Source organism: Ursus maritimus, unplaced genomic scaffold (genome assembly GCF_017311325.1).
Source record: "Ursus maritimus isolate PB19 unplaced genomic scaffold, ASM1731132v1 scaffold_13, whole genome shotgun sequence".
NCBI classification, from domain to species: Eukaryota; Metazoa; Chordata; class Mammalia; order Carnivora; family Ursidae; genus Ursus; species Ursus maritimus.
Window position 1 is genome coordinate 39,185,404 of NW_024423675.1, and position 13,557 is coordinate 39,198,960.

General features: G+C 40.1%; 1 protein-coding gene across 1 annotated transcript in view; it reads left to right on the forward strand.

Annotated features, from left to right (window-relative positions):
- The window catches only part of ENPP3 (ectonucleotide pyrophosphatase/phosphodiesterase 3), a 69,569-nt gene that overhangs the window by 28,339 nt on the left and 27,673 nt on the right, over window positions 1-13,557 (forward strand). Inside the window, exons 8-15 of the mRNA XM_008691097.1 lie at window positions 258-377; window positions 865-974; window positions 2,217-2,282; window positions 2,992-3,064; window positions 5,781-5,889; window positions 6,927-7,055; window positions 7,560-7,591; window positions 11,269-11,396. Of these exons, the coding sequence (XP_008689319.1) occupies window positions 258-377; window positions 865-974; window positions 2,217-2,282; window positions 2,992-3,064; window positions 5,781-5,889; window positions 6,927-7,055; window positions 7,560-7,591; window positions 11,269-11,396 (767 nt within the window). The remainder of the gene's footprint in view (window positions 1-257; window positions 378-864; window positions 975-2,216; window positions 2,283-2,991; window positions 3,065-5,780; window positions 5,890-6,926; window positions 7,056-7,559; window positions 7,592-11,268; window positions 11,397-13,557) is intronic.

The following is a 13,557-nucleotide window of genomic DNA, read 5'->3' on the forward strand; positions in this document are numbered from 1 at the left end:
AATACCTACACATGTATATAAATACCTATACTTAACACCTACCCCTATACCTACACTTACACCTACACCTATGTATATACATATATACATATATGTATGTATTTGGTATTTGGGTTTAACCCAAAGGTTTTATTTTGAAAGGCATATGACATCTTTCCAAGATATGAGTTATAGATTTTATGCTATTTCAACTTAACTGTGTTTTATTGATATATTATTTTATTCTAAATCTTTTTTGAAATTATATATCATTTTAGGGATTATATCCAGAATCCCATGGCATCATTGACAATAATATGTATGATGTAAACCTCAACAGGAACTTTTCACTTTCATCCAAGGAGAAAAATAATCCCGCTTGGTGGCAAGGGCAACCAGTATGTAGCATTCTAAATGTGACCCCAAAATAATCTCCTTTTTTCGGTGTATTAGTGGATCACTCTTCTCTCCAGTTTTACATTATCTTTCTAATTTCTAAGGGTGGAGGGTGTTGGGAAGGTGTTTCACCACTTACAACTTAAATCTTCTAAATATTTATGATTGCTCACCTAACTTGCCTTCTGTTGAAACCTGCTGAGTATTCTAAACATATTAATGTAGAAACTTCTCAGAAGGATTTTCTGTTACTTTTTCCCCTCATTCTGATTCTTTAAAAGGAAGGAGGAACTGTACAATTTTACCAATTTGAAAAAAAAAAGATCTTTCTTACTAGCTTACTATGTTTTTGATTTTCGAGGTAGATCCCTGGGTAATTAAATTTTGCAGCTGTTAATATTGTGTGGTTTCTAAAAAATGTCACCATTCCTGTAAGTCTACCCAAGCTAATTATTCTCTTCACTTATCCTAAATTTTCTCTTCTTCTAGATCTGGCTGACAGCAATGTATCAAGGTTTAAAAGCTGGTAGCTTCTTTTGGCCTGGGTCAGACGTGGCTATCAACGGCTCCTTTCCTTCCATATATATGAATTATGACAGGTAGTGAAGGGCTTGCAGAGATGATCCCACCTACACAGGCCTGATCGGGATGGTTTTGGTCTTAATCTTGATAGTAATTCTGCTTTTCTGGTTGTTTGGATAAAAAATCTTGAAGAAATCATTGATTCCTCTCTCTCTCAACCCTCATCTGGTCTGTCAGTAAAAGCTTGTGGCTCTAATTCAAAATACGCGCAGTCTGAGAACTTGGAATTTCCAGCATGACTGCTGTGGTTGCAGCTATCATCATCCTTTGCCTGTTACTGCCCTTGCCTCTTGACACATCTCCCTGCTTCTATTCTTATTTCCTGTCATCTGTTTTTAATCTATCTATTCCAGAAGGGTAACTTAAAAAAACAAGTCCAGTTACGACACTTCTTTGCACCAAAACCTTCCATGGCTCCCTGTCCCATGCACAGAAGCCTGCAAGGCCCTGTCCGTATGACCCTCACCACCCCCCTGTGTCTCAGACCTCCTCTCCCACTACTCCACCAGGTTCTCACCTCCTGGATGGACCTTAACCCACCTGGCTTGCCCTGTGTAGGGCATTTGGGTGGGTTGTTCCCTCTGCTTGAGATAACTGTCTCCATGTATCTGCACAACCCGCTCCCTCACCCCCTTCAGGCTGTTGCTTAAAAATTATTTTCCTAATATTTTCTTAGCCTGACCAAACAAAGATTTCAAATTCCAAACCATGCCCACCCTGCTTTCACATGCCCTTACTGTGTTCTAGTCTGTCTTTCTCCATAGTATTTGTCACCTTGTGATATACTGATAATGTATTTATGTATCAGATCTATTGTTTATTGTTCATTGTCTTCACTGGAATATCATCTCTAGAAAGGAAGGCAACTTTGGTTTGCCCACTGATAAATTTTATTTAAAATAACTAATAGTGTGTAGAAATAGGTGCTCAATATAACATAAATGTATAAATGAATGAAATAAAACTGAAATGAATGGATCATAATTAATGGTCTTTTATTTCAGATGGGGGAAAATTGAAGGAGGGGAGGTTAAGAAGGAAAGAAAATAATATACATTTAATTTATATTGAGACATCTATCTCTAAGTAGTGAAAACAGGAAACCCTTTGAGTAATACTGAATCCCCTTCAGTATTCTGATCACATATGAACACAAAATGGATATATACAAATATCAACCTGTCTTCCTGAGTAGGAATATAATGGGATTATTTTTGATTTGATTAATTTTTGAAAATTATTTTTTCTTTTCTTTACAGCAGTATCCCATATGAAGAAAGGATCTCCACATTGTTAAAATGGCTGGACCTGCCCAAAGCTGAAAGGTTTTATCTAGTATCAGAAAAGTGCGGGCACACTGGGATATTAGTGGGTCTAAAATGAAATTATCTCTTAATTGTAAATGACCATTTCTGAAAGAAAGTTGGTGTTTCTTTTTTTTTAAAGAAAATTTTAAGAATTATTTGCTCTTGAGAATGTCACGGGCGCTAGGGGGCGATAGAGATAGAGCCAGTACCAGAGAGTAGAGGCCAGTACCGCAGAACCAGATACAGCCTAGAGGCAGAATGCAGAGCGGATCTGAAACTTTGTTTTGAGCACAGACTCACTGAGCCCGAGGTGTGGGAGCAAGGCCCTGGCAGCCGCCTGGAGTCAGAGCGTCCTGCAAGAGAGCAACAGGTCACTAGAAACCAGACATTCACAGAACGAGAATGGCAGACCAAAGAGTGAGCCCCAAGTCAGAGACTGGGAGATAGAAAGGACTGGGCACAGCAAGAGAGGACTCAGCAGTAAGAGCAAGGCAGAGTTCCTAAGAGAGTTAGAGCCACTCCACACCCAGAAACATCTTCCTTCCTTCCTGTTCGGAGAAGCTCTGTGCTGGGGCCAAGCAGAACCACTGGGCTTGGATGAAGAGAAGGAGGCCAGAGGAAAAGAAGGAAACTGCCACCAAGTTCTAAACCTATAGTTTTCCCAAATCCAACCAGCAGGTGTATTCCAAGTTGATGATGTCTTTCTCTGTTTCCATTTTACCCCTAGACCTGCTTTCTACACCATCTACGTGGAAGAACCTGATTCTGCAGGACATAATAGTGGGCCGGTCAGTGGTGAAGTAAGTGTTCGATTGAACAAAATGCAAGATCATCTAGCTCTAACCTCCAACATAAAATATTCCTGAACTCCCACTACATAAAATGTATTTGATGTGAGCCTGAAGACATTAAAATAGTGAACGGTCTACCTTATTAAACCACAAAATAATTTAAAGCCTAAAAGAAGATACCTGCTTTACTAACTACAACTTGATTCCTTTGACAGACATTTGCGGGGGACTTAGATGCAGCTGTGTGATTTCACACGGTGGGCGCAGCCAGGCAGCTACTGCATATGCCAGTTCGGCACGTTAACGTAGCTCTGTCCAAGCGGGGTCACCTGCACGTCAGTGGTGGACTGTCCGCGGTCTCTTCATGCACTTTGTTCCATTCATAAGATCCTTATAATCTGACTTAATATGCTCCTGCCTTGGGCAGAGTTCTTCCTCTCCTCCTGGGCCGCTATTATCATTGAAGTCCCCTTTTAAATATGAGTTTTGTTATTATCTAAACCGTTATGTTACATTTTTACTACAGAAAGATAGGACTTAAATGCTACTTAAGAAAAAATAAAGAAGTCATCTGTCTTCTGAAGTCCATGGAAGCCTCTATCGTCCTGGACATAATGTAAAGCTGGGAAGGCCTCCATGAGGATGGCATTTTCCTTCCTCATGGAAACTGATTTCACAGTTGTCTTCTGTTGGAATACAAGCATATTTATCCTGGCACCCCGACTTTGTGGTTTACCAGAAGCCCCCTTCTTACCTTTTTCCCATTAAACCAAAATGATTCCTTACACAAAGCCCCGCTCAAGTCCTACCACTTTTAACCCTTTTGTCCTTCACATTCCAACACCGCTTTTGACTATATCCCAGAATTTAACATTTAATCAGGCTATTTTAAGGGTAAGTGGCATAGGAACTATCTGAAGTATATTCACCACTTCTTTTTTTTTTTTTTTTGAGCGCGCACGAGGTGGGGAGGGGAGGGGTGGAGCGAGAGGAACAGAGAGAATCTCAAGCAGATTCCCCCATGAGCACAGAGCCTGACACAGGGCTTGATCTCACCACCCTGAGATCATGACCAGAGCCAAAATCAAGAGTTGAAAACTCAACCAACTGAACCACCCAGGTGCCCCTCTTTTTTAATTCCTATCCATATTCGATACAATTGTTTGAGAGGGGACACTATAATCTGCATTTGCCTGACACCCACTGCTGACTTATATTAGGCACCATATCTTTTTCTTCTATTAAGTGCTCTAGTTTGGCCTCCAAATAAACTTTAAGTATCATTTTGAAAGGTGCTGCAAAGGAAAAGATCAAGGTGCCCTGAGAGGTGGTTAAGGAGGTCCTGACCTAGTCTGCGGTGGAGTGGGGACTGGGGTGGTTAGAAAGTTCTCTGAATAATAAAAAAGAAAAAAGGTCATCAATGACCTGGCTGAGGGAGGAGCTGAGCAGGTAGAGGAATGCACAAAATGGACAAATGAGCAGACAGAAAAATGGACAGATGGTTAGACGAATGGACCGCATGATAATAGTTAAGAATAATAATAGCAGTTACTCTTCTCGTGTACACCTCTGTGCCAGGCGCTGCTGGAATGCTGTGTGAAGACTATGTCCCACACACATCTGGAGCGCAGTGGCCCAGAGGTGAGGGCTAAAAGGAAGCCTAGAGAAGCAGGCAGACACCAACTCATGCAGGTCCTTGTTGGCCATGTAATATGTAATGGCAGCCCTGAGGCACTTTAATCAGGGAAGTGACACGATCAGATGTACGTGTATTTAAGGATCAGTTTCACTGTGTGAGAGGAATGGGTTAGAAAAGAGATCACTGTGTTTCGAACTAGGGTAGTGGCAACCCTTAGGCACTTGCCTTTGGCTCAGGTCATGATCCCAATCCCAGGGCCCTGGGATCAAGCTTTGTATTGGGCTCCCGGCTCAGCAGGGAGTCTGCTTCTCTTCTCCCTCTGCCCCTCCCCCTACTCTCTCTCTCTCTCCAAAAAAATGAACTCTTTTAAAATATGAAATCAGGACTACAAACAATGTATGGGTGCATACACAGTTTGGCTTTCATCTTTTATGTTTAGCATTGTATTGGGAGCCGTTCCCCATGCCATGCTTCTTTAAAACAGATTTCAAAATGTTCGTTAAGTATGTAAGTATGCCTTCTTAAGGATATGGCATATTTATGTTTACTTGTATTGAAATAATGAAAGAATGAATTAATGAATTAATGAATGTAGCGATAACTAGCCTTCAGTATAAATCTCCATTTGTACTATAAGTGTTTATGAGGACAAATGCCCAGAAGTTAGCTGTTAGGTTATAGGGTAGCCTATAGCCTTTTTAACTCTGCAGTTAGGCATTGTCACGTGATCCCCCAGCACGCGTGTAACCACGCAGACTTCTATAGGGGTGTCCGTGACCTTCCCTCCCCAACACTGGGCATTATCATGAAAGCCTTTGCAGCTGAATAACATTGTGGAGGTTGAACGTTTTTCTCAGATATTTATTGGCTAGTAGTCTATCTTCCTTTGTTGAAAACATGGTTTAATTTTTTTTATTTGTCTATAGAAATTTAGGGAATTGGTATTTGATACACGTGGTACTTCAAAATCCAGAAATTTCAGAGAAGGAAATGTATTCAGTTTTTACTCCCTTAGGTAGTGATTTCATTACTTAAAATTTTAATTCATGAAGACAATCTTAACTCCTGTTTCTTGTTCCCCCTCAGGTAATTCAAGCCTTACAGTTGGTAGATAAGGCTTTTGGAATGTTGATGGAAGGCCTAAAACAGCGGAACTTACACAACTGTGTCAATATAATCCTTTTGGCCGACCATGGTATACTTTCCTTTTTAAATCATATTTTATCATTGATTATGTATTACCACTTCAAGGAGTATGCAAAAAGGATAGTGATATTTTAAAGTCTGTACTTCCAGACCTAGTAGCTCTTGAATGAGCAAGGAACAAGTTTTGTGGTAGGCTGTGATGAACAGAGGACTACAACTAAAATTTCTGGTTTATTCTACCATTCATTCTGAAAAATCCATCCATAAACTTATTTTTCTGTAAAAATGGAGTTAATAGTACTTAACAGGGATATGGTTGGATTGTTGTTCAATCAAATATTTTTTGAATGCCTGTTCAATGTCAGATACTTTCCTAGATACGGGGTGTTTGGACGTACATTAAGCAGAAATGGGCCTCTTCCAGATGAGGGTAATCCTCTCTAGGTTAGTCAAGCTAAGCTCCAAAGGCTGTGAAGGAACCAGGCGTGGAGGAGAGGAGGCGAAGGACTATGTCTACAGAACTTTCGTTCATATTTTAGGACATCAAAATAATGAGAAGCAGAACTACTTATTTTAAAAATTCCTAAAATGTTTTCTTAACACATTGTCCTACTGTTTTAAAATTAAAGGGAATCATTTTAATGTGCATTGTGTTAAAAGAAATTTTAAAAACAAAATAAATTTAGGAACAAATATGAAAATAAAAAGTTATGTGTAGTCTGAAGAATCTTTAGTAAAGTTTTAACTACGGAAACCTTTTTTGAAGGATGATACTGCTTAGATAAATTTAAATAACATGTTTGCGATATTAACTTTCTCTAGAGGATTTTCTTCTTTGAAGTTAGTTGATTTCTGTTGAACAAATGATCTGTTTATGATTCTTGTTTATTCTCTTATAAACATGACCCTTCTCCACTGTCAGGATTTTCAAGGTCTGCCATTTAGAGTGAAATCATAGGGTAAATTGTGCAGGTGGTCAGTGAAACTTGAGATCTGTAACCCAGAATATCTCCTATTTGACATGATCAAAGACAACTGATTGTTACTATCTATATATATATTCAGCGGATTTTTTTTTTAATTCAGGAATGGATCAGACTTACTGTGACAAGGTGGAGTATATGACTAATTATTTTCCTCGAATAAACTTCTACATGTATGAAGGGCCTGCCCCTCGTATCAGGGCTCGTAATATACCTCATGACTTTTATAGTTGTAAGTATGAAGATGCCTATGTGAAAAAAAGGTAAAATCGAAAGTGAATAACCGTACTTCCTGATTCTGGGTATGTAGAGACTGCCAGTCCCCCTCTTCCAGCTTCTTGGGAAGACTACAAAGAAGCAAAGGAGAAATCCCCTTCCTTGTTTAATATAATCAGTCTATAAAGTCTATGGTAATATTTAATATTGTTGGATTAAAACATTCTCATCCTATTAATATTAATAATATACTAATTAAAACAAAGCATTAATATAAATAAAATTAATATATTCTACTTGTTAGGTTAACATATATTCTACTTACATAAAATATTAAGATTTAATATATTCTACTTAATTGTTAGGTTAAAATACATTCTTAAATTCTAAAATAGTTCTTTTCTTAAAATAAATTCTTATTTAATCTTACCAGATCATAGTCATTAATAAATGTAGATGTCAGATTCATCTGAGTTGTTCACCTTTGTAATCTGATTCATTTTTTTGTCTTTTGAAACAGTTAATTCTGAAGAAATTGTTAGGAACCTCAGCGTAAGTATACAGTGTCCTAATACATATATGTAAGGTAATATAATGTCCTTAAAATCTGGGTTGGAAGGAATTTATATTCTATATTTCCGAGCCCAGGGCACTTGTCATTTGTTTTTGAAACCCTCTGTTGACATTATTTTACATGCGTATCGGTTGTTTTGTTTTAAGATTTTATTTACTTATTTGACAAAGGGAGAGAGAGGGAGAGAGAGAGATTGAGAGCACAAGCAGGATGAGCAGCAGAGGGAGGAGAAGCAGACTCCCCGCTGAGCTGGGAGCCTGACCTGGGTGATTCCAGGACCCTGGGATCAGGACCCAAGCCGGAAGCAGGCACTTAACTGACTGAGCCACCGAGGCGCCTCTACATATCAGTTGCTTTTATCTTAGGTGTTTCCATTTGCAGTCGCCACCCCTACAGGAGATTAGTCTGGGGGACTCCTGGTTTTCACTGAGTGGGCTGACGTCCCATGCGGAAGGGCCATGCCGGTGCGCCTCAAGCTGCATTGCCTGTCCCATGTTTTGCATGACTTAATGTCAGAAAATAGTGAATCATGAACTCTTACCGATCTCTTCATCCACGTCAGAAAAATGATCTCCTTACCTTTGAAGTATAATTGCAACTGCTTTTGATTGGTTCCCACATTCCAGGTCGTGAGTAAAGGGGCAGGATAAATTCTAGATACGTAGCTTAAGGCCATCTGGGGTTTTCAAAGTGGAGCTCACCCCTCCTAGAGAGACCTGACATGTTCGTAGTTGTAGTTTTCATGATTCTGTATTTAAGGTATATTCCCAAGTATATTATCTATTATATGAGATTCATGAGTTTATCATTGCTTGGGATGGGGCTCAATTATTTAAGTATAGGTGGCATGCAATTATAGTAAAAAATGTTAGGATGCAATATGAATGACTGAAGGTGAGAAAAACGCAGGGTGAAGAATGTTACTGTACCCTGGGACCCACCGCACGTCTGATGTAGAAATGACCATTAGAGGGGAGTGTGGGTGTCTCAGTCGGTTTAGTGTCTGCCTTTGGCTCAGGTCATGATCCCAGGGTCCTGGGATCAGGACCCATGCTGGGATCCCTCCCTGCTCAGCAGAGAGTCTGCTTCTCCCTCTCCTGTTGCTCCCTCTGCTCTGTCTCTCTGTCAAATAAATAAATAAAATCTATTTAAAAATTTTTGAAATGACCATTAGAGCAGCAGTTTAGAGTCTTAATCACTCCCTTTTTCTCTTACACCTTTTTTTTTAAAGATTTTATATATTTGACACAGAGAGAGAGAGCCAACGAGAGAGGGAGCACAAGCAGGGGGAGTGGGAGAGGAAGAAGCAGGCTCCCAGCGGAGGAGCCTGATGTGGGGCTCCATCCCAGAACGCCCAGGATCACGCCTGAGCTGAAGGCAGACGCTTAACGACTGAGCCACCCAGGCGCCCCTCTCTTACACCTTCTGATACGTGATCTTGGGTGCACTTGGGAGGCAGTCTTACCCCCACTGGCGAAGGGCTTGCAGGCAGTGCGTTCATGCTGATGGGAGGCGCACTTCTTAATTTCCAACAAGTGGACTCTTTACAACCCCATATTGTTGTTCTTTTCCCCATTACGTCACTAGCCATATAGCTGAAGGCCTGTTGGGTGAGGAAGGGCAAATCTCTAACAGTCCCGGTAGCGCAGGGGGATTGGATACCACAAGCTTTGGAAATCCATTACCTGGCATTGTCAACAGAGGCTGGGCCTGGAGCGACAGAGCCCCGAAGAAATGGACCATCATGTCGTGAAGTCGTCCACGATTCCCAGGAAATACTGCACGTGGTAGTGCAATATTCCCGGTAACGCTGGTCCACGGTCCTGTACTGAGCTTATTTCGGACAAACATAACCAAACACGAACGGGTGACTCTTTAAGTCCAACAAAGTCCTGGCTGCATGCCAGACAACAGCATCAACTGTTCTGCAATAAAATGACCCAAGTTTTCCCAACTTTAGAGTCTTCAGCCTAAATTCTCAAAGGCAAAATATAACCCCGTTCTTTGGAAGTTGGCGGCATGCCTCTAGTCTCCTCGGGGTTTACTCTGGCTACACACTGGCTAGGAAAGTGTGACTCTCACATGACCTGTGGTCGTCAAGGGCACAGTCTAGTCCCTTGTGAAACTGCGCATCCAGCAGCTGCCATCTTGGGCTTGCCTGGATGTTACAGAAATACCGGCTTCAGAAGGAAGTAATGATGGGGGCGCCTGGGTGACTCAGTCGGTTAAGCCTCCGTCTTCAGCTCAGGTCATGGTCTCCGGGTCCTGGGGTGAGCCCCGCACTGGGCTCCATGCTCCGTGGGGAGCCTGCTTCTCCATTTCTCCCTGCCCTTGTTCATGCTCTCTTTCTCTCTGTCTCTCAAAGAAAATCTTAAAAGAACAACAACAAAAAAAGGAAGTAATGATGAATTAGAAAAAGAAGAAGCCTTGATAAAGATACCAAAATAGGCAAGAAAAAAAACTGGCTGAAATATCTGCAATAATCCCTCCCCCCCCCTTTTTTTAAAGATTTTATTTATTTATTTGACAGAGATAGAGACAGCCAGCGAGAGAGGGAACACAAGCAGGGGGAGTGGGAGAGGAAGAAGCAGGCTCATAGCGGAGAAGCCTGATGTGGGGCTCGATCCGGTAACGCCGGGATCACGCCCTGAGCCGAAGGCAGACGCTTAACCGCTGTGCCACCCAGGCACCCCTCCCTTCCCCTTTTCATGCTGTAACTCTCCTTGCTGTATTGTCCATACTTCTTTTTCAATTGTTTTTTGTTCAATTTCATGGTATCTTTTTTCGTCTATAAATTGAGCACTAAATAGTTTGAGCACAAAATAGTAGTGACACAAACTTAAAATATTGATGAGATGATTGGGAAAGTAGAAAAAAAATGTAATTTCCCCATATTCTTACCTGTATTTTGTTTCTCTTGTTTCTCTTGCATTTTTATACAGTTTTAAAATATGCCATCAAGTTACCGCAATAATTATTAAATAACATTTTACTCCAGTTTCTAAGAGATCCATGAATTTTTCACTGTCCTAAGTTTCAAAAACTTTGGACTTGATTTGAGAATTAAGCCGACATAGGTTATTTCAAGGGTAAATTGAATCCATTGTAAGAGGATTTTGGTGCAGTTAAACTGATTTTTTAAATTTTTAATAATATTTACTAATGTGTTATATACTTTTCATATATAATTTAAATTCAAAAGTCATAATTGCCACTCGAAATCTAGACATCTACTGTCTGTCAAAAAAAGAGGGGAGGGTTGTGGTGGCTTAAGATACATACACAGGAATAAAAACTTAGAACGTCAAACACCAAACCATAATTTAAATAAAAATTTTAATTGTAATTTAAATGTTGTTGCAACAACGAAAACAACATAATTGGGGAATGTGACCAAATTGATAATAGGTTTAATAACCTTATTTTGTTACCCAAGCTTAAATCCTCTTACATTTTTTTTAATTATTAACATGTAATGTATTATTTGTTTCAGGGGTACAGGTCTGTGATCATCAGTCTTACACACTACACAGTGCTCACCACAATAAATCTTGCCACTTTTAAAAAAATGCTTAATTGTCTTAGAAGATGAAATTGTTGAATTAGCTTGCACATTTTGTAACTTAGACGAAGAAAGAATTTACCTATTTTTTAGTGCAGGAAACCTGATCAGCATTTCAAACCCTATCTGACTCCTGATTTGCCAAAACGACTACACTTTGCCAAAAACGTGAGAATTGACCAAGCTGTTCTTCTGGTGGATCGGCAGTGGCTGGCTGTGAGGTTTGTGTGTCTATTTACTTGTCTCGTGATACTTTTAACAACCATCTTTCAATACAGATTACCTTCATTTTACCGTGCTGTTACGATCATGGCATTTTTCCTGAGTACTGATACTTCCTTGACTTCTTATGCTACCTCGCACTTCTGCATTTGAAACACCTGTTATTAGGGGGCCAATCTGCCAATCTTAGCAACCTGACCCTCCCAATATAGACAAGAGGGAGGAAGAAGACTGACAGTTTATAGACCATTCCAGAAACTGTTACTACCAGCACATTCCTAACCCCCACTCGGGTCTTTTTCAGGTGGTAGACAGGATGTAAAGATGATCTCAGTTGTCTTCCAGGTTGGTAGTAAGCGATTGATTAGATGGCTCTTCGAGATCTTTGTCATCTTTGTGGTTTTTATGGAAGAGCACCTTTATGGCTCTAAGGCCAAGCTAACAAATTAGGTGTTAATATTTATTTCCTTTTTCTAGTTACCATTCACATTGTTTAGAGAAAAAAAAAAAACGATTCTGAATCGCTTCATCCCAAGATAACCAATTCATTCACTGGTTTCACAAATCACATTGATGTTTGTTACTGTGAGTGCTGGGCCTTGATCCAGGCGTTTGGGATACAGACAGGATTCGAATCCAGTGACAAAGACTGATAATAAGCCAGCAAACATATACACGCTTTTTGGTAGTTTAACTAATGTTTCCTATTTTTATATTTTATTCCAGTGTTCTGGGTTTTTTTTCCATGTGCATAAATGGTTTTAAATGGAATGAGGATCATATTGTTTTCTGGCCTTATTTGTATGCTATGTAGTGCCGGAGGAGACAGAGGACAATGGGAATACAGAGTCTGAAAGATACGTTTAACAAAGAGAAGACAAAAAAAGATGAGGTAGTTGAGGTCTAATGTATATGGGAGCAGAATGAGGAACTGGGGTTTTGGCAGAGCCTGTTGTGTGAGATAACGGGAAACCCCAAGCAGTACGTGGTTGGGCCAGAGAGTGTGCGTGTTCACACATGACCCCTAGATGGCGCTGGCCTCTCTTCTTGGCATTGGAGTTTCATAACCTCTTGTGAAGGTCAGTGGCTTCACTGTGTGGCTCAACATAGCATTCTCCAGAATTAAAAGACTAAGCTTTACTAATATTAAGTATATAAGGCTCTTAGTAATGTGGGTATGTAATATGTAAACACTTATGTGTCCAAATGTGGGTAAATTCTCCAAGTATTTACTGTTGAGAGTATGACATTGAAGTTAGGAGGCCACTGGTACAAAATGAGCAAGTGCCCCTTGATCCTATAACATGACCTACTGCCTATAGAAGAGAGTCCAGCCACCAGAATACCTCCGGGTATTACACATTAATATCTAGTTTCAAATTATGAGCTTTGTGTGTTTAACAGCTAGCAGTGAGATGTTCAAGGCTGAGAGTTTAAGACCCATCTCCATACCTGGTTTGTGAGAACTTAAACAAATTAATGTCTCAGGACTTCATTGTCATCATCTGTAACACAAAATTAGCCTGGTTTTATTATTCTCTTGATATTAAAGTAAACTAATTAGATCAAAGGAAATGTTGACGACAGCCCAAACCAGAGCAACCAAGGAGTCTCATTTGATTAAGTCCAGAATTGTAGCAAATTTCATCATTGATTGAAACCTATCACTACCATCATCATCCTTATTTTGCCTAAAATGTGTTGGATTTTACGAATTTAGGGAAACCCAATTATTTGAAACTACAACAGAAGTATTGTTAAAGTGCCCCCTTAAAGAACATGAATAATAGCTTTTTAAAAAAAGATTTTATTTATTTAAAAGAGAGAGCACAAGAAGGGGGAGGGTCAGAGGGAGAAGCAGACTCCCCACTGAGCAGGGACCCCGATGTGGGACTCTATCCTGGTACTCCAGGATCATGACCTGAACTGAAGGCCATCCTTTAACCGACTGAGGCACCCAGGTGCCCAATAATAGCTTTTTATTTTATGATCAGAAAGTGACAAATACTTCCCAGGCACCTTTCCTTTTTTTAAAGTCATTTTTTTTAATTTTTTAAGATTTTACTTATTTATTTGTCAGAGCACAAGCAGGGGAAGCCGCAGAGGCAGAGGGAGAAGCAGGTTTCCTGATGACCAAAGAGCCCAATGTGGGACTCTATC